Source organism: Equus asinus, chromosome 27, assembly GCF_041296235.1.
Source record: "Equus asinus isolate D_3611 breed Donkey chromosome 27, EquAss-T2T_v2, whole genome shotgun sequence".
Lineage (NCBI taxonomy): Eukaryota > Metazoa > Chordata > Mammalia > Perissodactyla > Equidae > Equus > Equus asinus.
The window spans coordinates 33117979-33141274 of record NC_091816.1 but is presented as its reverse complement, the minus strand read 5'-3'; the positions used below and the strand labels follow the sequence as shown (position 1 = coordinate 33141274).

General features: G+C 38.9%; 1 protein-coding gene across 3 annotated transcripts in view; it reads left to right on the top strand.

The window, feature by feature from the left end:
* AGPAT5 (1-acylglycerol-3-phosphate O-acyltransferase 5) overlaps positions 1-23296 on the top strand; it is a 57872-nt gene that overhangs the window by 21991 nt on the left and 12585 nt on the right. For 2 of the 3 annotated variants that reach the window (XM_070499948.1, XM_044760496.2), the window contains exons 4-5: positions 2436-2525; positions 11587-11677. In XM_070499948.1, coding sequence (XP_070356049.1) covers positions 2436-2525; positions 11587-11677 — 181 coding nt within the window. The remainder of the gene's footprint in view (positions 1-2435; positions 2526-11586; positions 11678-23296) is intronic. The other variant, XM_044760497.2, reaches the window with a different exon arrangement.

The following is a 23296-nucleotide window of genomic DNA, read 5'->3' as shown; positions in this document are numbered from 1 at the left end:
GAAGGATGCCTAGTTTGGGGGATTGGTAGGATTAAGCCATTTAAGGAATGATCTGGGGAGTTATTGCAAAGAGTAGACTGGGGATCTTGGATCTTTCCGGAGAACATTAAGCTCTCATGATCAACCTTGGAAGCTTTTTAGTCTGTCCATTTTCCTCACTTCAGATCAAACTGAACATTTTAGAATTACTCTGGAGGCTCCTGAAGCGGATTGGAGCTTTGGCCGGGGTTACCTTGTAGCCCGACTGTGCCCTAGTGACTGTGAAGTGTCTCATCAAGGCCCCGAGAATTTTGCTTCAGTTTCTGACAGAACAGAAGTGCCCTGTTCTTTTTTCTCTGGGAGAGAGGATCAAAGCAACGTGGGTGTGCTCACCACTTACCCAAACTTGGCAATTTCCACCTTCAGCCTACAACGACGCTTTATTTGCTTCTCAAACCATAAATTTGGTCAACACTTATCTGCTCAAAATTGTGTTTCCCGACTGCATCAAGTCCCAGTTCCCTTGCATGACGTTCATGATCTACCGTGACCTACCCCCTGCAGTCTACCTTTCTGTTTCTAGCCTGGATCTGTTTCTCACCTCCCTCTCCCTCTTCAAGCTGTTCCTTTAGTTTAAGAGAAATACCCTTTCTGCCTTTGCCTTTAAGGTCCAGTTCAGATTCCGTCATGAAACCCTTCCTGAGCCTAGCAGTCACTCTCTTTCCTCTGTCCTGCTTTTGTGTTTGGCTGTCTTTACGATAAAACTTACCAGATTCTCTTCATAGCATACTTGTATACAAATTTATGTATATATATGTATATACATAATAAGTCAGTGGAACTAATCAGAAAGCTCCTTAAGATACGTGGTCTTCACTTCTGTAGCTTCCATATACCTGGGAAAGAACCCAGATGTTTTTGAATTAAAATAGACTTTTAATAAGCAAGTTAAATGGTAGGGAAGAAATAGTATGTAAAGAATGGACGTAATGTCTTTTAAAACTTGGGGATGTTTTACATTGCAGTGTATGCATTCTGTGGTTTTTAATTCTAAAGAGATGGTGAAGAAGGAACCTATTCTCATCAGTCCCCTCTATTTGGGTAACAGTGACAGGCATTCTGTAGAGCGCTTTGAGTTTATTCTCTGCTCTCGGGCGAGCCAGTTCCTGTGGGAGGAACCGTGACCAGATTGGAAGGCCACCTCTTCTCCTCTCCCCTCTACTGTCCTCTCCTTGCTTCTCTATGTCCATTTCCTTTTCCTCATATTCTTGACTAAGACAAAATCAGAGTCCCCCAGTCGGTTTATCTTACAGAGGAATTCAGCTTAACACAGAGGATCACAAATAACATCCCGGCCCGACGCAAAGTTCCAATGAAGTGCACTTATGAAGTTTAACTGGAGAGACCTTAATTTTTATGAAAGTCCTGTGTTAGTCTGCTCGAGCTGCCATAACAAAATACCACAGCCTGGGTGCCTTAAACAACAGAACTTTCTTTCCTCACAGTTCTGGAGGCTGGCAGTCCCAGATCAGAGTGTAGCAGGATTGGTTTCTCCTGAGGCATCTCTCCTGGGCTTGTAGAAGGCTGCCTTCCCCCTGTGTTTTCCCTCTGTGAACACATCTGTGTCCTAATAGCCTCCTCTTCTAGTGGACTAGTCCCATTGGATTAGAGCCCACCCTTAGGACCTCACTTAACCTTAATTACCCCCGAAAGGCCCGTCTGCAGATGCCGTCACACTGGGGGTTAGGGCTTCAACAAACGGATTTTAGGGAATGGAATTAAGTCCACAACAGTGCCACATAAATATCTAGTTGGGCCAGTTTTTAAAATCCCTAAAGATCGTGAGTGTTGACATTTTAAGGACACTTTTTAATGATTCTATAATAAGTCAGTAGAAAAATTGAGAGCTGAGATCCATCTGATTCATTTTGTTTTTGATTTAAAAAAATATATTTTTAAGAAAGAAAGCGTTTTTATTTTCATTTATTTATTTTTTTGGTGAGGAAGATTGTCCCTGAGCTAACGTCTGTGCTAGTCTTCCTCTATTTCGTATGTGGGACGCCACCATACTTACTTACTGAGGATGGCTTACTGAGTGATGTATAGGTCTGTGCCCGGGATCTGAACCTTGGAACCCTGGGCCACTGAAGTGGAACACGTGAACTTAACCACTGCACCACCAGACCAGTCCCTTGAAAGAAAGCATTTCAAAACTCAATGTTCATATATTTTTCAGTACAGTGTAGCATGCAGTTTTATTTGAATTATGTTAAAACATAGCATTTTCAGCTAAATCTTCTTTAGATACTAATATTTGAATGCATTAAATATAGTTTAATTCCTAAAATGTAATTTTATTCTTTACTCTTTTGGAGTGAAGTTACCTTTTTGCTGACTGGCCATTGGATATTTTAATAGTAAATAATTTTCTCCCCCAATTTTTTTTTATGTGGCAGCATGGAGGAATCTATGTAAAGCGAAGTGCCAAATTTAATGAAAAGGAAATGAGAAACAAGCTGCAGAGGTACATGAACGCAGGAACTCCAGTAAGATTATGCTCGTTTTTATTATTTTATTTGCCAACTCTCAGTTTTCGATTTAAGAATCAAATTAGAATTTAAGAATTGTTTTGAAAACGTCTTATCCCGTGGGTCGTAAATCATTCACAGTTTTGCCGAGGCAACAAAGACCCTCTAAGTAGAGGGGGGCAGCTCTCTCTGGCCTCCAGGACTGCTGCACACGATTCAGTCTTTGCTGCTGCTTGTCAATATTGACTTAAAGACGAATAAAAAGGAGAACATTTGGTTTCTGTAGTCTATAAATAGAAAACAGAACTGAGCTTGTAACCTTACACTTGAGCTACTTAAGAGCTCCTCTAACTCCTCGTCTTTAGTACCAGATGTAGTTTTAGAAGAAACAACTGTTTTCTGTCTCTCAGTATAAATTTGGATTTCTTGTATATATTGAGTTATTTGAAAAGCCAAAAATAGTATGAATATCTACAAACACGGAATCATTCAGTGTAAATATTATTTTATAAAACTTTGCTCCCCAGAAAGGAATCTTAATATTCTCTTTGAAGAATGCTAATTGCTGCCAAGTGGCTGTCCCCCGGCTCCCTCTGAGGACGGACGAGCAGGGCTGCAGTGACTCCTGGAGCTTCGTTCAGGCGCTGCGTGGGCACTACGTGGGCGCTGCGTGGGTTTCTGTCCTCTTGCTCCGAAACTTTAGCTCAGGGCACAAGCTCCTTTCTTTTCTCCTTTCTCGTCCCCTCTCTCCTCCTCTTCTCTCTTTGCCTTCTCTCTCTTCTGTTCCTCACCAGGGCTCATAGGTGGCAGCCAGAGCTCATATTTAAGGAAAACTTTTCCATAGTCAGCTGAGGAAGTCCCCTAATGTTCAAGTTTTTTACTTGTAAGCATTCTCTAGTTGTTTTTACGTTATGAAATTGCGTCCTGTTTTGGGATGACCTGGAGTGTTATTTTTCTGTTAATCTTCAAGCTTGTCTTTGTTTCTTTAAATACTGAAGGCATCATTTAAAGATTTGTTTAGTGATTTCAGTATTTGAAGTCCTGTTTAAGTTTGTTGTTTTCTGCCAGTTTTTGCTCATAGTACTTTCTTTCCTTGTGTGCTTGGTTATCTTTGCTTGCTGCTGATTGTATGTGGAAGATTATTTGTAGACATCAGTTGAAGCCTAGTGCCTTCCTCCAGAGAACAATTGCATTTGCTTTAGCTGGGCCCCTTAGGCTCCTCTAGTCTGGGCCCACCGAAACCAGATTTGGAGCTTGAGGTTAATTGGGCCGCTCAGGCAGTGCAGCCCAGGTTGCAAACCCACGTGAGACCTGTTGGACATCTGGTTTACTTTTATGCTGGGAGTGTAGCCTTTGGTGGTCCCTTCCCTTCTGGTTCATGCTTCACATTTCTGCTTGATTTTTGTTCTCCTCATCTTTTTATTTCTTTTTTGAGGAAGATTAGCCCTGAGCTAACATCTGCTGCCAATCCTCCTCTTTCTGCTAAGGAAGACTGGCCCTGAGCTAACATCCATTCTCATCTTCCTCTACTTTATATGTGGGATGCCTACCACAGCATGGCTTCCCAAGCGGTGCCATGTCCACACCCAGGATCCGAACCAGCGAACCGCGGGCCGCCGAAGAGGAACTTGTGTACTTAACCAGTGTGCCACCAGGCCGGCCCCTCTCCTCATCTTTTAATCTGTTAAAACAGAAGCTCTGTTCTGTGCTTGCTTCTGCTTTACTGTGTTTGCTTTAATTTTGGTCTTAGCATCTTGCCAGGTCTTTGATACTTTTAAAATGATGTTATATCCAGTTTTTAAAAGTATTTCAGTAGAAAGGTTGGTTGAAATAACCTAGTCTTTCACTTTGGGCTATCAGAGACCCTTTCTGTTTTTCAAAGGCAAAAGTCTAGCTTGTTGATGTTTGTGCAGTTGTGTTGAATAATAGACTGGCAGGCTCAAGAGGCAGTGCTGTAAATGGTGTCACCTGATGGTCGCTGTGGGTCCAACGCCTAGTTTCTTAGTATCTGGATGGCCACTTCATTTGTTAATAGTTAAATGCTATGAAACTCATATATATTTCTCAGATTCTTCATGATTCTCTTTTGTTTCTGAAAGCTAATCAAGTAATTGACAGGGTAGAATATATTTATCAAGTCAGCTTTCGTATGGTTTAATATGCCTCATAGGAATCTGTTTCATGATTAAATCAGCTTTTCTCATTCAATATTAGTATTATTTGAAAGGCTGCAGAATTTTGTTTACAAAAAATATGTCTGTATTATAAATTACTAAGAAATACATTTCAGTAATTATTGCTGGGACAGTTGTGAGTACAAATGAAACATATATGATAAACATAACTACCTCATATAGAAGTCGTTTAGTCAGCGTTTGAGCTGGTACAGTTCATGGCACAAATAGAGAGTCTTGTGCCTTGGGGTTTTTCTCCAACTTTTGCTCAAGTTCCTTTTCAAATGGAAGGCAACCTAGTGGGTAAAAGTATTGGCTTTGAAATCAGATTTGAGTTTAAATCCTGGATCTGCCTTTTAAACGTTGTTACTTTGTGCACGTCACTTAGCTTTTCTAAGTTTTAGTTTCCTTATACGTTAAATCTGTTAATAATTACCTAATTTTATAGCTAGGATTAAATAACATGTTTGAAAATTATACTGATTGTATTAGTTTCCTATTGCTGCTGTAACAAATTACCACAAACTTATTGGCTTAAAATGACACAAATTTTGGGTATGACAGCAAAAGCACAAACAACAAAAGCAAAAATAAACAAGCGAGACTACAGCAAGCTAAAAAGCTTCTGCACAGCAGAGGACATAATCAATAAAATGAAAAAGCAACCTATGGAATGGGAGAGAATATTTGCAAACCACGTGTCTGATAAGTTTCTAAAAATCTATAAATCTATAAATTTCTAAAAATTGATGAGGAAGTCATGCAACTCACTAGCAGAAGAACAAATAACCCAACTGAAAAATAAGCAAAGGACTTGAATAGACACTTCTCCAAAGAAGACATACAAATGGCCAACAAGTGAGTGAAAAGGTGCTGGACATCACTGATCATCAGGGAAATGCCAGTCACAGCCACAATGAGACGTCGCTTCACACCTGTTAGAGTGGCTATTACAAAGTCAAAAGATAACAAGTGTTGTTGAGGATGTAGAGAAAAGAGAACCCTTAGATACTGGAAAACAGAATAGAAGTTCCTCAAAAGATTAGAAATTGAACTACCATATACTCTAGCAGTTCTACTTCAATATATATCCAAAGGAAATAAAATTACTAGCTTGATGAGATATTGCACTCACATGTTCATTGCAGCATTATTCATATTAGTCAAGATATGGAAACAGTCTAAGTGTCCATCGACAGAAATAGATAAAGAAAATGTGGTATATGTACACAGTGGAATGTTTTTCAGCCTTAAAAAAAGAAGGAAATCCTGTCATTTGCAACAACGTGGATGAACCTTGAGGGTATTATGCTAAGTGAAATAAGGCAGACAGAAAGAGAAATACTGCATGATCCCACTTATATGTGGAATCTAAAAAAGTTGAACTCATAGAAGCAGAGTAGATGGTGGTTACTAGAGGTGGAGGAGGTGGGGAAAGGGGAGATGTTGGTCAGAGCGTACAAAGTGTCAGTTATGCAAGAGGAATGAGCTCTGGAGATCTAATATACACCCTGGTGACTATAGTTAAGAGTAATGTATTGTGTACTTGAAACTTGCTAAAAGATTACATCTCAACTCTTTCATACCACACACACAAAAAATATGGTAACTGTGAGGAGGTGAATATGTTAATTAGTTTGGTTGTGGTCATCATTTCACAATGTGTATGTATGTTAAAACATCACGTTGTGCAACTTAAATATACACAATTTTTTTGTGAATCATACCTCAATAAAACTAGAAAAATTAATAACACAAATTTATTATTCTAAACATTGTAGAGGTCAGCAGTCCAAAATGGGGCTCGTTGGATTAAGATCACGCTGTTAGTGGGCTGAGGTCCTGTCTGGAGACTCTGAGGGAGAATCTGTTTCCTTGCCTTTCCAGCTTCTATAGGTTGTCTGCATCCTTAGCTCGTGGCTTCTGTCTTCAAAGTCAGCAGTGGCTGGTCTGGTGTTTTTTTTTTGTTGGCTGTCTCCCTGATTCTGACTCTTTGCCTCCCTCTTTCCTATTTCAGAACCCGTGTGATTCATTGGGCCCATGTGGACAGTCTAGGATATTCCCATTGTCTTGAGGTCCAATGACTAGCCTCTTAAATCCCCTTGCCACGTAGCATAACATACGCACAGGTCCTGGGGATTAGTAGTGGACATGTGGGGGAGGGGCATTATTCTGCCTGCCGTACTCATGCATTTGTGTGGCTAAATAATTGTCTTCTGATCATTCATATACCCCTTCCATAGTCAGTAATAAGCTCTTTGAGGAAAGAGATAACTTTGTGTCCTGCCACACTTTTGTATTCTTTCTCTGTAAATGTATAGTGGAATTTTTAGTGAGTTGAATGTTTCTGATTATAATTGTAGAAAACTTTTTTAAAAAGTTGTTACTTGCTAGAATGGATTAATTTGGGGGCAGAAGGCAGAGATGCAGTACCTTTTTTATATTCTGTACATCTCAATATGAAGTAGATTTTTATTTAAAGAGAAAACAGTGATTAAAAGATGTCTAGCTAATCAAAATTTATTTAAAATTCTGTGACATTATTTCTATATACACGTGCCTGCTTTGAAACTATTTAGTAAACTGGATAGAATTTTTAAAAACCAGAGGGGAAGGAAACTTAGTATGTATTAAGAGCCTGCCACACAGTGCTTATGTTTTCACATATTTCCTTTAATCCTCACAGCAACCCTGAGTCTTCATTTGTGAATGAGAAACTGGGACTCAGTTAAAAGAAGATTAACTTATCCAATGCATAGAGAAATGGCTATTTTTATTTTTATTTTTTTTAAAGATTTTATTTTTTCCTTTTTCTCCCCAAAGCCCCCCCAGTACATAGTTGTATATTCTTCGTTGTGGGTCCTTCTAGTTGTGGCATGTGGGACGCTGCCTTAGCGTGGTTCGATGAGCAGTGCCATGTCTGCGCCCAGGATTCGAACCAACGAAACACTGGGCCGCTTGCAGCGGAGTGCGGGAACCCAACCACTCGGCCACGGGGCCAGCCCCGAGAAATGGCTATTTTTAATAGAAGGCATCAGTTCAATAGTTGGTTGCAATTTGAACACAGTCATGTGCCACATAATGACATTTTGTCAACAATGGACTGTGTGTACAACTGCGGTCCCCTAAGGTTAGGCCATGCAGCCTAGGTGTGTAGTAGGCTGTGCCATCGAAGTTTGTGTAAGTGCACTATGCGATGTTTGCACAACGATGAAATCACTAACGATGCATTTCTCAGAACACATCCCCGTTGTTACGTGATGCATGACTGTATATTTAAAACTCTTAAATAGCTTTTTTCCTTTTGAATAGACTTTTAATGTGAAATAGCTTGCTAATTTTCCGTTAGAGGATAAAGTATCTATTTTTAAAATGGTTTATTACATCTTGAATATAGATTTTCTTATATCGAAGGTGATTACTAAAGGAAATAGAATCTCTGGTTCCTTCCAAATGAAAATTAGCAGAATAGGAGATTTATATGAACACTAGCAAAAATCTTCTGCATAATGTGGTTTGTAGCATTTTGTCTTCTTTTTTTCTCTTGTCCTCATTACTGCCCTGTCCTTACGTAGGGATTTCAGTTACATTTTCCTAATTGAGAAGCGAGTCCAGAAACGTCAGACTGCCCTGTTGGAATTCTTTTCACGCCCTGGTGCCTCAGTTTTAGTCCTTCCCCTTCCTCTGTTGCCACCTTCTCCAGTTCCAGGCTGGAGAAGATAGCTGCCTTTTCTGTCAGCACTTTGAAAGTAATAGCAAGGAGGTTATCGGATGAGAGCACCTGAAGGAGGAAAAAGTATTACTTTAAGGTCTTGGCTCTGCCTCTTGCTCTCTGTCGTGCCAGGCTCTCGTTCGAGAGCCAGGAGAACTGCTTTGGCCTCATCACCTTTAGAGGCAGCTGTTTCTGAGGATGCAGCATGCAGAGTGACGGTGGGGAACACGGGTCACCCAGCTCATGTCATGTTACTCCTCTTCCCGCCAGATATGTCATCACAGATTTCTAAGGCAGATCTGTTTTAATTTTAACAGCAAATTGCAATATGATTTTGCACCAAGCACTGTATTGAGTAGATTATGTGAATTATCACCTTTTATTGTTACAATATCTCTCTGTGGTGCAGGTATCACAGTCATTTCATTTTATAGACGAGGAAACTTAAGGGCCAGCGAAGATCAGGAGTTTACCCAGGGTCTCAGGGCTTGAAGTGGAAGGTGTGGGATTGGAAGCCAGGTATTCAGACTGTTCTCTACTTTTTCTCTAGTTATATTCTTTGTAAATATGATTTCCTATAGAAGATCACTTACTTTGTGGAGTAGTGGCCGTAAAATAACTTTACATTTATCCAGTGACTTTAATAATTCATAGTCTGACTGCCAAACTATATTTTACTTTTGTAATGTAACTTTTATTCTATCTAATAGTTTCTTTTAGAATTTGGAACCTACTCACTGACTTGTTGGGGGCAGGGGTAGTAATGGGCTTTGGAGTTTTTTTTTTAATTTTTAAAAATTGTTATACTTCACATACTGTAAAATTCACCATCTTAAAACATATAATTTAGTGGTTTTTCATATATTTGCAAAGTTGTGCAACCACCACCATTATCTAATCCCAGAACATTTTCATCATCCCAAAAAGAAACCCTATACCTATTAGCACTCACTCCCTGCTCCCTCCTTTTCCCCTCCTGAGACTAAAGACTCTGTGTAGTAACTTTTTGTCTTGTCTAATTGTTTTATGCCATTCTTGCACTTCCACATTTAATTACACTGGCCTTTTCTTAGTTCCTGCAATGCTCCAAGTTCTTTCCCACCTCAGAGCCTTTGCTCACAGTGCATCTTCTATCTAGTGGCTCCCTCCCTGTCTCTTATGGAAGTATTATCAGTGAGGTATGATTGATGCAGATAGTTACAGTATAGAGTTTGATGAATTTGGTATGTGTATACACCCATGAAACCATCACCACAATCAAGATAATGAACATACCCAGTACCTCCAAAGGTTCCTTGTATGTCTTTGTGCCTGTTCTATCCCAAGGCAATCACTGAGCTACTTTCTGTCACTGTAGATTAGTTTGTATTTGCTAGAATTTTATATAAATGGAATCATACAGTTTGGACTCTCTTTCTGGAGTGTATCTGGCTTTTTCCACTCAACATAATTATTTTTGAGATTCATCCACATTATTGTCTGTATAAATAGTTTCTTTTTACTGCTGAGTAGTATGTCACTGTATGAATATACCAAAACTTGTTTCAGTTTGGGGCTATTAAAAATACTAAAAATGCCTAAGAATATTCCTGTACAAGCCTTTGCATCTGTGACTTGACATTTTATATTCATAACAGTGCCTTGAAGAACAAAAGTTTTTAATTTTGCTAAAGTCCAATGTATTGATTTTTCTCTCATAATATCTACTGTTTGTGTCCTATTTTAGAAGTCTTTGCCAAACTTAAAGTAACTAAGATTTTCTCCTATGTTTTCTTCTCGAAGTTTTATAGTTTTAGTTTTACATTTAGATCTGTGATCCATTTTGAGTTCATCTTTGCATATGGTGTAAGGTCAAGGTTCATATTTTCAAATATGAACATTCATCACCACTTATTGAAAAGCTTATCCTTTTCCCCATCCTTTGAAATAACTTGATTGCATATATATGGGTATATCTCTGGACCATTCATTCTGTTCCATTGATCTCTATGTGTATCCCCAGGCCAGTACTAAGCTGTCTTGATTACGTTTGACTATAATACATTTTGAAATCTGCTTAGGCAAAGATAGTGGGTTCTAAAGACATTTATATGAGTGAGTGGAAAGCTTGTATTTTTGCATGGAAGCTAAAAATGCAAAATACAGAGCGATAAGTATACCAGTTTTTCAGATGAAACTTTGGAAGAGATTAATCATAAGTTTGTGTAATGAAAAACTTTGAACTCTCACATAAGTTCATCAAGTAGGAGTTTTATGATCACAGATCATTCAGATAGGGGAATGCCCCTGTACTGGATGTGTAGGTAGATGGTATTATCTAGGATCTGGCGTGGATGGGTAAAATGAACGTAATTTTCTCCCATGAGCTCCTTCTATCCTTTTGTTTCCTGTATTCTGTTTGTACTTGAAAAGATTTGATAGCACTGTCTTATTTTTGTCTTTTGACTGCCAATTAAAAATGTTGGGGTAGTTTTTATAACTTAGTTCTAAAGTCAAGAGTTTTTCACTGTGTGGTTTTACTGTTTCTGTTTTCACTTTCCCTAGAAGACAAATGTAAAAGCTTAGGCTAATTGATAACTTAGTAAACATCCAGTTTGATATTCTCCTTTACTTATAAGTACATTACTTCAGTTTATGAAGCTGCTTATAAATTGTCATTTAAAATGCATTAAGGGGGCTCTATAAAATAGGAATACTGTGTATTTTTTATAATGTGAACACGTATTACCTTTTATATTGTGGAATTTTTGATATTTAGTTTTTCTCAAATGAGATAGACTTTTAGTATTAATACTTAGGGGCACTAATTTCTAAAATTTGTGTCTTTTTAAAATGTCATTGTGTAGAATCTTAGGGGGGAAAAAACCTTTAATTAACTGAGGCTTTGTATGAGTCAGCATTTCATAGCCAAATTTTTAATTAGTGAATATTAGCGTGTAATTAGAAATGTTGTTAGATTCTTAGTGATTGACCTGCCAGTGAATGTGGGCCTGCATTTTAAATATAGTCCATATTATGTTTTGAGTTAAGTGAACTTTTACATTTTGGTTGCTGTGCCTGAAATGAAGGTCATAATGTACATCCCCCCCATAGGAAATACTCTTTTAGCTTTAATAGGATTAGCATTGGTAAATTAACAACAGTAACAAAAAAGCTCATAGAAAATAAACCAAATTTTCTTTATGCTCCGCAGATGTATCTTGTGATTTTTCCAGAGGGAACAAGGTATAATCCAGAACTAACAAAAGTCATTTCAGCTAGTCAAACATTTGCTGCTCAGGAAGGTAAGTAAAAATTTGACTGTATTTGAAAAAATATTTTTTAAAAATATGACATTTTTAGATTTTGTTCCTGGAGAAGATATTTATGTTTTAGAACAATTGAAATGAATGGTTGTATTCATTCCTTGAATGAATGTATGTGTTATCTCTTAGGAAATGACATTTCTTCTCATTAATTAATATTCACGTTATTAACGTATATCTGAGAGATTAAATTCAAGTGCTTGCTACAATACTCATTCTGGTGCCATGGATTTAGTTAAAATCTGTCTAGGTCATGACTGTGTCGATGGACCTTTCTCTACAGTGTGTCTTCTGTGTGACAGAAAGAATTTCTGTTCTGCAGGCTGACAGACCATGGCTGGAATCCAGACTCTGACATTTATATGGTTGCAAGTTGCCTAATGTTACTGAGCTTCAGTTTCCTCATCTCTTAAAAAATATATGCCTCAAGGGTATACCTAAATCTGTATAAGAATTAAATTAGAAGATATATGAAGTTCCTATTGGAAAATATTACACAAAGTTGGTTCACAGTACTTGGAAGCTATTAATGGCCCCAGTGATGGGAATGTTCTTAATATCCATATTTTAGAAAATTGGATAACTGATAATTGGATAAGTAAGCTATTCAATTTAACCAAATTGGGAAGTAAACAGAAAACCGTGGCTCCGCTGTGTTCTCAAGGGTGTCCTTGAAGATTGACTGTGAATTACTGTGTGGTCTCCATGCATGGATCAGCAGGCTCTTACTAAACAAATAACTTGTAGACGACGCTATGTCAGTCTGTGCAGTGCTATCCAAGAGAACGTTCTGCAATAAAGGTAATGTTCTTTATCTGCTCTGACCAAAGTGGTAGCTCCTGCCCACGTGTGGCTAGTGGGCTTTCAAAATGTGACTAGTACATCAGAGGGAATGTATTGTTTTTTTTTTTTTTGAGGAAGATTAGCCCTAAGCTAACATCATCTGCCAATCCTCCTCTTTCTGCTGAGGAAGACTGGCCCTGAGCTAACATCCATGCCCATCTTCCTCTACTTTATCTGTGGCATGCCTGCCACAGCATGGCTTGCAAAGTGGTGCCATGTCCACACCTGGGATCCGAACCGTTGAACTCTGGGCTGCTGAAACAGAACGTGCGCACTTAACCCACGGCGTCAATGGGGTGGCCCGGAAATGCATTTTAACTTTAGTTTATTTTAGTTAATTCATTGTCATGTGATGTGAAATTCTTGATACTTTCTTACTGAAATTCTCTCCCTAGACTTGTATAGCTCTATTCTCCATTTTTTCCCCACTTCATTGGTGATTCCTGCTGAGTCTCCTTTTTAGCCTTCTCTTCTGCTTCATTCTTTGCTGTTTCATATGTTGTTTCCAATGTCTGACTTTGGTTGTTGATTCATTTTACTTTCTATGCTTTTTACAATGGCCTTCATCTAAATCCATAGCTTCAGCCACCATTTATTTGACTGCTGATGACTCACAGAGAGCTTTCTCCCATCCATATCTCTCTGCCTAATGCTAGACCTGTATGTACAATTGCCCAATAGAGAGCTTCTTGACTGACCTAAAGGCATATCTCAAACTCAGTATGTCAAAGATAGAATTTATCTTTCCACTCATACACTCATATTTCCTGTCTTAATAACTTCATCATTCAGTCTAAAACCTGGAAGAGTCATCCTAGACTCTTTCCTTTTATCCCTCCAAACATCCAGTAAATCAGCAAAATCTAGAGTTTCTCTCTCTCCATCCCCACCATTACTGCCATACTTTAAAATCTAATTACTTCTTGTTTCCATTATCTATTGCTATGTAAGAAGCCACCCAAGAACTTGGTGACTTCAGACAGTGACAGCGCTTTATTTCCTCACAATTCTGCCCTTTGGTCAGGGCTCAGTAGGGATGGCTCATCTGTTTCCCATGGTCAGCTGAAGCCTCTCACCTCAGTGCATTTGGGTGGGAGCTTGTTTGGGGCTGGAAAGTCCAAGATGACTGTACTCCCGTGCCTCCTGCCCTGCTTGCATTGGCTGGGAGTGCTGGGAGTAGCTAGGCCTGTGTCTTCAGAGTTCTTTTCAACTTTCCTCATGGCATATATTTAATATCATTCTTCAGTCAGTATTTACTTTTAGATGGACGTTACCACTAGCCTTGGGCTGCATTCCCAAACGCATATCAGTTATATAACCCTAGACAAATTACTTTATTTCTTTTGGTCTTTTTCCTTATTGTAAACCAGGGATCATGATGTCTCCTTCACAGGGCGTTTATGAGATTCAGTGACATAGTGTTTATAAAAAGCCTGATATGTAATATATATTCAATAGGTCATTACTACTAACTTAGAAAGTGGAGGAGAGGGACTGCTATGGGTGAATCTGTTGATAATGGCAGAAATTGATAGCTGATACGGAGTAATGAAACAGAAGACTAATAAGACTGGACATGAGAAGTGTTGGCAAAGATGTGGAGAAGAGGGAACTCTCATGCACTGTTGGTGGGGATGTAAGTTGGTTCGACCACTATGGAAAACAGTATGGAGATTCCTTAAAAAAATTAAAAATAGATCATAGCATATGATCCAGCAATTCCACTTCTGCGTATTTATTTGAAGAAAATGAAAACACTAATTTGAAAAGATATATGCACTCCCATGTTCACTGCAGCATTATTTGCAGTAGCCAAAATAGGGAAATAACCTAAGTGTCCATTGATGGATGAATGGATAAAGAAAATGTGGTATTTTATACACACACACACTGCAATATTATTCAGCCATAAAAAGAAGGAAGTGTTTGCCACAACATGAATGGACTTTGAGGACGTTATGCTAAGTGAAATAAGTCAGATAGAGAAAGACACATACCATTTGCTCTCCCTTAAAACTGGAATCTAAAAATATATATATACAGGCATACCTTGGAATATTGCAATAAAACGAGTCACATGAATTATTTGGTTTCCCAGTGTGCGTAAAAGTTATGTTTACACTATACTGTAGTCTGTTAAGTGTGCAATAGCTTTATGTCTAAACAAACAATGTACATACCTTAATTAAAAGATACTTTATTTCTGGGGCCGACCTGGTGGCACAGTGGTTAAGTTCACATGTTCTGCTTCAGCGACCCGGGGTTCATTGGTTCTGATCCCAGGTGAGGACCTATGTACCACTTGTCAAGCCATGCTGTGACAGGCATCCCACATATAAAGTAGAGGAAGTTGGGCACGGATGTTAGCTCAGGGCCAGTCTTCCTCAGCAAAAAAGAGGAGGATTGGCAGCAGATGTTAGGTCAGGGCTAATCTTCCTCAGCAAAAACAGGAGGATTGGCAGCAGATGTTAGGTCAGGGCTAATCTTCCTCAGCAAAAACAGGAGGATTGGCAGCAGATGTTAGGTCAGGGCTAATCTTCCTCAAAAAGAAAACCCAATCAAACAAAAAAAAGTGCTTTATTGCTAAAAAATGCTAACCATCATCTGTGCCTTCAGTGAGTCGTAATCTTTTTGCTGGTGGAAGGTTTTGTAAAAATTGCACTGTCTATGAAGCACAATGAAGTGAAATGCAGTACAATGAGTATACCTGTATGGAAAAGCAAAAATTAAGCTCATAGATGCAGAGAACAGATTGGTGGTTGCTAGAGGTGGCAGGGGTACGGATTAGTGAACTGTTTTTGTTTTTTAGTTTAAATAAATTGAAAAAAAGAGGAAAAACATTGCATATATTTGACAACAGGTTGGACACAACATAAAGTTGTTGAACTGGAAAATGCATCAGAAGAAATTATTTAGAACATACCCTACAAAGAGAAAAAGAAGAAAAATAGAGATAAGAGCATAAGAGGTGTGGAGGATATAGTTAGAGGTCTGACACATTGATTAGAGTCCCAGGGAGATGAGAGTGGCATATTAAATATGGGAAGTCGTAATTGTTTGGAATTTTTCAGAACTGATGAAAGATATCAATCCTCAGATCCAAAACACTCAGTTAATCCCAAGAAAGATTAATTAAAATGAATCTCCTCCTTAACATAATATAAAGGAACGGAAGAACAGCCAATGACAATGGGGAAATTAAAAACAGGAGGAATCTGGAAAAACAAAACACCTCAAGGGAGCAGCAGTTAGACACTTGACTTAGAGAACTTATCAAAAGCAACAGTAGAATGTTAAGATGTTTGCAATATACTAAAACTAAATAATGGCTAACCTAGTCTTTTATACCTGGTGAAGTATATTTTTTTCAAAAGTAAAGGTGAAATAAAGATACTTTCATTAAAACAAAAAAACTGGATGTAAGAACTCAAATCGTTGCCATTTGGGCTTCTTTGTAAAAGGTAAACAAGCCTTATATCTTGTAACTACATTCTTTTCTGAGACTAATACTAATTTCATTTTTAAGAAATACTTATTGTGAAGCAGACGTGAGTCCTTATCCAGATAATGGATAAGAACGCATGCATATGGTGTCTAAAGTGATGAGATGTTAGAAGCATACATAATGTGCTACAGGAGTTGAGGGAGGAAAGAACTAAATAACACGCAGGGTGTCTGGATGACTGCAAGGAGGAGATGACATCTGAAATGTAGAATTAGGACCCATGTGTATGACGAGGGAATTCTAGGTATAAGAAACAACAATATCAAAGACATGGAGTTATGAATGAATGGGGCATGTGAGGTAAGCAAAGAGTTTTGATATTTTTAACAAAAGATGAGTGAAGAAGAGTTGTAGGAATTCGATCTGTGAGGTTGGGATGGGTCTCCCTTGTGGAAGGCGTGGAGTACTAGGCCTAGTGTTATAGAACGTATTCCATCGGTGAATGGAAGTCATTAAAAAGTAGTCTTTTAATTCATTCATTATGTTTTATTTAAGAAATCATAGTCTTAATTCCATTTTTCTAAAATCATGTTCTACAACTGAGATCATGGGATGTTTTGGAAAAAGGGATTTTGTGTCCAAATGGGTTTAGAGAATGTTACATTTTATATCCTTCCCTTAGGGAGGTACAGTTCACATTTATGTATTAGTCTCAGAAAAGATTATTGTAAAGATATCCGATTTTGTTTAATGAGCTGTTTTCTAATTTTATATATTTTAGAAAGAAAACAATCTAAAATTGGTAAACAAAATTTTGGGTTTTCATGCGGTAAATTCTTAGGGTTCCAGAAAATTTTGCCTGTCTAGAATTATTCCTTCTCTAAAGATTCTAGATTGCTGAGCTCTGACTTTAACAAAATGTATATTTTACTCTTTGAAGCTTAAGATAGTTTATAGATGAATCGGTTGTGGGAGTCTTGATAAACCTGAGTATAGGCTTAAACTATATAAATTTTTAGTTACTCTTGTGTGTCATCTCTTGTATCCACTCTAATTCTGTTTAGGAGTTACAATTTTAGGTTAGACAAGATGAAAGGGAAACAGTAAACTTAACATTTGGGTAATTTTTTCCTCATTACTTTTCATGTGTATTGTAAAATCTGAGACATTTTGTCCTCATTAAATAATCCATTACATCTTGAAACGCTTGTGGTTTTTATGAGTTGAACAGATAATTGAACGTGGGAGGGAGTTGCTAGAGTGCTTTAGATCCTCATGGTCTGCTGATTTTAATTTTAGTATAAGATCCTACTTTTAAATGTTGACCAGTCTTTATTAAATTTATAATATGTAAAACATTCTGCTAAGGTTGTACAACTAGCTGTAATGTCTTCTAGGAGTTTATAATTTAATAGGAGAGATAAAACATCATATTTGTTATCTTTTGATGTGTAACAAATTATGCAAAATCAAAGTAGCTTAAAACAACAAACATTTATCATCTCACAGTTTATGTGGGTCAGGAGCTGGTGTGGCTTAGATGGGGGCTTTTTGCTCAGGGCCTGTCACAGGCTCCAATGAACAGGAGCTGTAGTCATTAGTCACGTCGTGGCTCCCTTGGGGAGAATCCACTTCCAGGCTCTCACGTGGCTGTTGACAAGCCTCCCGTCCTGGCTGGCTGTTAGCTAGAGAGTCAATTTCTTGCCACCTGGGCTTCTCCATAGAGCTACTAACAACATGACAGCTTGCTTCCCTAGAGCAGTGGATCAGAGAGGGGGTGAGAAGAGAAGGAGGGAGAGGTAGCAACAGTGGAAGCAGAGTAGGGTGTGCCAGACAGAATCACACTCCTCTTGTAACCTAGTTTTGGAAGTGACATCCCATCACTTCTGCCATATTGTTTGCTGGAAGCAAGTCATTGGGTCCAGCCCACACTTGAGGGGATGGATTACAAAGAGGTGTGAATTCTGGGAGATGGGGATTATTGGGGCATTTTAGAGCCTACCTGCCTCAGTGACATTGAAATAAGATTTTTATATAAATAGTTACACTAAACTAGAATATGTTAAGAAGAGAATAAGCAAAGTACACTTTAGGTTAAATAGCTTCTAGATGTGGGTTTGGTGAGGCTTCTTAGAGGAGGATGCCCTCGGGCTGGGCCGGGAAGTATTTCAGTTGGTAGAGGTGTTGCTCCTCAGGGTGGGCTGCTTTCAGTGGGGAAGAAGGGCATGAGCACAGCCCCAGGGGACGTGTGAGGAGTCCTGACGTGGTGAGTCAGTGTTGGGCAGCAGGCAGACCAGTGAGAACCAGAGGGTGTTCCTGGTGAGCGGTGGGGAGGGCCTGAGCAAGACTCAGCAAGAGGACTGCAGCTGACTGAGGTGCAGGGTTTACTTTACAGCAGGGATCCGATTCCTGAAAACTTTAGTATGCTGTTTGTCAACAGCTTTGCCTCTTGCAATGCTATTTTAATGTGTTATAGAAAGATCATTTTTATCTACCATATGCTTTTATTGATAATTATTTAATACTGCTATACTATATAGTACTATTATATTTATATAGTTAGACTATTTTTTTATATGATACTACACAATGCTATTATACTTACATATTATGTTGACACTTTCCTTACTAAATGCTTTACCATGTTTTCTTAATGACAGGTTTCATGTTAGCCTTTCTGAAAATAAAATTCTTTTCCCTAATTCACTGTTACAAAATTGGTCAGTCTTCAACGTATACCTTGCTTACTTGACATTTACTAGTTTCTTGAAGACTCTACCTATATTTCAGACTTCTCAAAATCTTAATTTTCGTCATCGAGAAATTAAATCTGGGGGTGGGGCTCAGCCTTCCAGATGATTCTGATGCATTGTAGTTTTTAGAATGTGTGGTCTAGATAAGATTAGTCATGTGCTCAGTAGGGTAGTTGGGTCAGATTTTTGTGTTTCAGCTAGAACTTGTAGACCTAATATTTATTGGTAAACCTTTACTTTATACTTGTTTCATTAAGAAAAAGAAAAGCAATAGCAGTTCCCTGCCCATTACAGGAAACTTAGGGATGGGCTATGGAAGGAGCCCTCCATGAGGATCCCGCAAACGCTCAGGTACCACGTTAATGATTTCAACCTTTCTCAGTTTATGAACATTTCATTTTAACTAATTGTCCTTAGAATCATTTTAGGCGTTTTGCTTTCCAGTAGTTACTAAGGAATTTAGTAACAGAAAACAGGGATTCAGTGACGCATCTATAACAGCAAACCAAATACCTAGAATTTTTCTGTAACTGGTCAGGATCTTTGTGGTCCTTTGCAGGCTCTCCAGGAGAGTCTGTTTCTTGCACAGGACCCTGTGCTTGGTTTAATGCTCTGCTGTCAGGGTCAGGGAATTACATTGGATCCCGCAGATCATGTAGCTTGTTCCGCTTCTGCCTCTTCCTTGCTCTTCCCTCCTGTTTTTTTTTTTTTTTCCTGGCTTAATTCTGACTCTTCCTTGGCTCTTCTGTGGCTTTCTAGGCCTCATGTAGCTCTTGTTTGCCCCCCAGCCTTGCAGTCAGCTGCTGCTGTTCCCTGCAGCTCCGGTTCCAGGCATGTTTTGTTTCCACCTTGTTGTATTTCTCATTGTAACCTGGTTTGTTTTCTCTCTCCTGTGGCAATGGAGCATCGTAAAAATCCATGCTGGTTGCCTTCCGCAACCAATCCCTGCTGTCTAATCTCAGCTGAGCCAGTAATGCTGTGTTTAGAAATTGTTTTATTTTTCTCTTTTTGTCTGACTCTTATATTTTTCAGATTTTTTTCCCCTCACATCTCCAAGTTTCTTTGCCTTGAAGTTATGTTTCTCTGAAAAGATTGTATTGTATAATCATGCAGATCCCTTTATTTCAAAATCTTAATGTTGTTGCTTCAGTAAGTTCCTTTTGCTTACATCACCACCACACTCCTCTCTACTGCATTCCCCCCAGTGTAAAAACACAGCCTGATTCTCATATAAATAGTGCGTGTGTATGTATGTGTGTGCACACATGTGCATGCGTGTGTGTGCCTGTGTGCACGTGTGTGTGTATACATAGGTAGGGACATGTATTCCCCACCTGTGGCTTTGCTGGTTTCTCTCTCCTTCTCTTTAGCGCTGATCTTCCTGGAAGAGAAGTCTGGGCCCCTTTCCTTGTTCTTTGTGCCCCCATCCACTCTTGAGGTGTTCACCCCACTTCCATCTTACCAGCCATCGCTAACTTACAGTCTCATGGCATCTTGATCACTTCTCATAGTGGTTAGTGTGCATGTGGCTTTTGACATTATTTATGACCTTACTACTTTTATAATGAGGAAACAACTATTTTGTAGAAATAAATATGGCGACGGTATATATATATATATAATTTTTTTTTTTTTAAATATCACCTCCTCTTCCCTTAAACATTCTCTTCCCTGAGCTTTTGCATTCCATTGACTTTCCTCTTTTTTTGTCCTGGCTTCTCTTAGTCCCCATTATCATTTTATCTTTTATTTTTTTTGAAAAGTGAATGTTCCCTAAGGCATTCCTTGCCTTTTCTCTTCTGTCCTTTCGTATTCTCAGTCACTGCCATTACTCCAGCTTTCATGTCTGTTCAGATGATTCCCAGATGTTTATCTCTGGTGGATTCTTGACCATTTTACAGACCATATTTCCAACTACTTCTGGAGTTTTCTATCCAACTTCAACTTCAGCGTGCCCAATTTGAACTCGTATTCTCTGTTTTTGCCTGCCTCCTGCTCTCCCCCTTCTGCTCTTTCTGTGTGATGGGTATCTGCACGCTCACAACCCCCCTCGCCAGCTCTTCCTCCTGGCCATTCTCTTTCTATTTATGATGAAACCTTGTTCGTGCCTTCCAGGGCAGAAGCCCGGGTATTTTTTACTTCTTTTCCTTTATTACCACATTCACTTAGTTGCTGAATCAGTGTATATTTTGTTTTCATAACATCATTTGACTACATTTTCTCTTTTCAGTTTGCACTGCTTCAGTCCTAACTCAGGATCTCATTGCCTGTGACCTAATGTCCTAAACTATTTCGGAAACCCGAACCATTTTTCTTAGCCACCTAGATTGTATCTCTCCTTGGGCCTAACATCCTTGGAGTCCCACAGATCAATATCAGTGCATCAGCTTATCATTCTAAAGCTTTTAGCGATGTGACTCCAAGGTACTTTTTGATCTTGTGTCTTACTAGCTCTGTGCATGTGTTGCACAGACCGTCCAGGTCCGTCCTTCTTTGCCTTTGTTTGTCTGTCTGTCTCCCCCACTCTGTGTGCTGCGAGCCTCCCTCTCACCTTCTCCGTGTCCTCTTGTTCCCGACGCTTTCCCCAATTAGACAGGAGTGACCAGATAAAGTCTGTAAGTCGGAGTAATATTTTTATCTTCTGAGAATATTTCGTATCTCTTTTAGGACATTCTGCAATGTACTGTAGCTGCTTAAGTTTATTTTATTGCCTCATTAATCTCTAACCTACATGTTTATAGTTTTAGAGTAGTGTCCTATTAAAATTTACTGAATAGAAAAAGTACTAAATAAGACATTAAAAGGTCTTGCTAGCTGTGTGACTTTGAGCAAGTCATTTTACTTCTCTGAACCTTAGTTACTTAATTTGTGGGAGTCAAGTGAGATGATAATATACAGAATGTAGGATTTTCTATATGGATCAATAAAGGCTTCTCTCTCCAGTGTGTTTATGATTTATTTGTGATGTTTCCACGATATAATACTGACAGCAGAGTTTCAGTTATACCAGCCACCACCGCATGGCCTCAGGGAGAAGCATAGTCAGGGCAGGGGTGGGAGGGTCGGGGGGTGAGGTTACTGGTAGTACCAAGTGGGAGCTCAGGGGATCTGGACGTGAAATGAGGCAGAGCAGATCCTAAAGTAGAGAACCAGCTATTGACCAGGTGAATTAACTTCATCAGCTGCTGTTTTTCTCTGTTGGGGCTCAGGGCTTTGCTCTGGTTCCTGGGGAGATCTAGTCTCAGTGTGAATGGGCTCAAGCTTGAGCAGGTAATTATGGACACCTGTCATTTGGTGCTTTTCCTATTGAAATTCCAATTGTGCTCTATGTTGCTATCATGAAATTGGTTGTATAATAATGACCCAAGGTTTGGGGATAGTGAGTGCCCTCCTCACTGTTAAGAGTTGAAGACCTGGCCAGAGAAGATAAATCATTCCTCTTGTGGACTGGAGGAGTCCATGGCTGGGACTTCACATTGTTAAGGGACTTCTGATATCAAAGAAGGGCCAGATTCTGTTTGTCATAAAGGTAAGGGTATCTTATATTATTCTAAGTCTGGGAAAATTAATAGACCGTGTGTAGTAAATACATGCAGGAAAGAATTGGCTGTTGTTTTTCTCACCTCACACACTGACACATCACTTAACCCACCGTGAGCTTCCATTCCTCCCACCCCACTGAAGATACTAGGCCAGGTACCCGGAACCTCTGTCTTGCCAGGCGGTCAGTCCCTTCTCAGTTCTGGACCTTTCAGTGTCTTTAAATGAGTATGTTTGACCTTCTCCTTCAGATTTTTTCTTCTCTGCACATCTTACTGACCTACTTAGACTCTAGTAATTACTTGTTCTTTCTGCATACCACAGAGTGATTCTGTGGGACTTTGGACTTCATAGAACTGGGTGAGCTCCAATAGCAAAGAAGAAAGTATTAACTAATTTAATGAACAAATAAATGTTTGCCAGCCTGGTGTACTATTCAGATTTTTGTTGTGAGGTTGTGAATAAGTGAACTGGCTTCTGCCCTGGGGACGTCAGTCGGATACGTGGCTGTGGGAATCTTCTTCTTTCCCACACGACTCTGCATTTTAAAAATTCTTCTGCGGGAAGATCCCAACATGCTATAGCTGTTCTTCCTTATGCAGCTCATTTTCCCTGGAGAGAGGCCGGAGAAAATCCAAGTCAAGCTTTTCCTAGTCTGTTTTCATGTCACTTCAGAGAGCTACTGTTTTCTGTTAAATTGTCGGGAAATATTCTAATCCAGGAAAAGGGAGGCAGTAGGAAATGCTGGCAGTAGGAAATTTGGGAGAACAAATTCTTAGCACTGGTAGGAGCACTAATGAATATGTGATTAATTATTCTATATAAATTCCAATATTTTCTCAGAGAAACTTTTAAAAGTGTGTGTGTGTATATACATATTTATCTCAAATATACCCAAGAGAATTGAAATCATAGTTTTGTACAAAAACTTTCACATGCAGCATTCATATGCATTTATATGAATGTTTGTAGTGGCATTATTCGTAATTGCAAAAGGGTGAAAACAATCCACATATC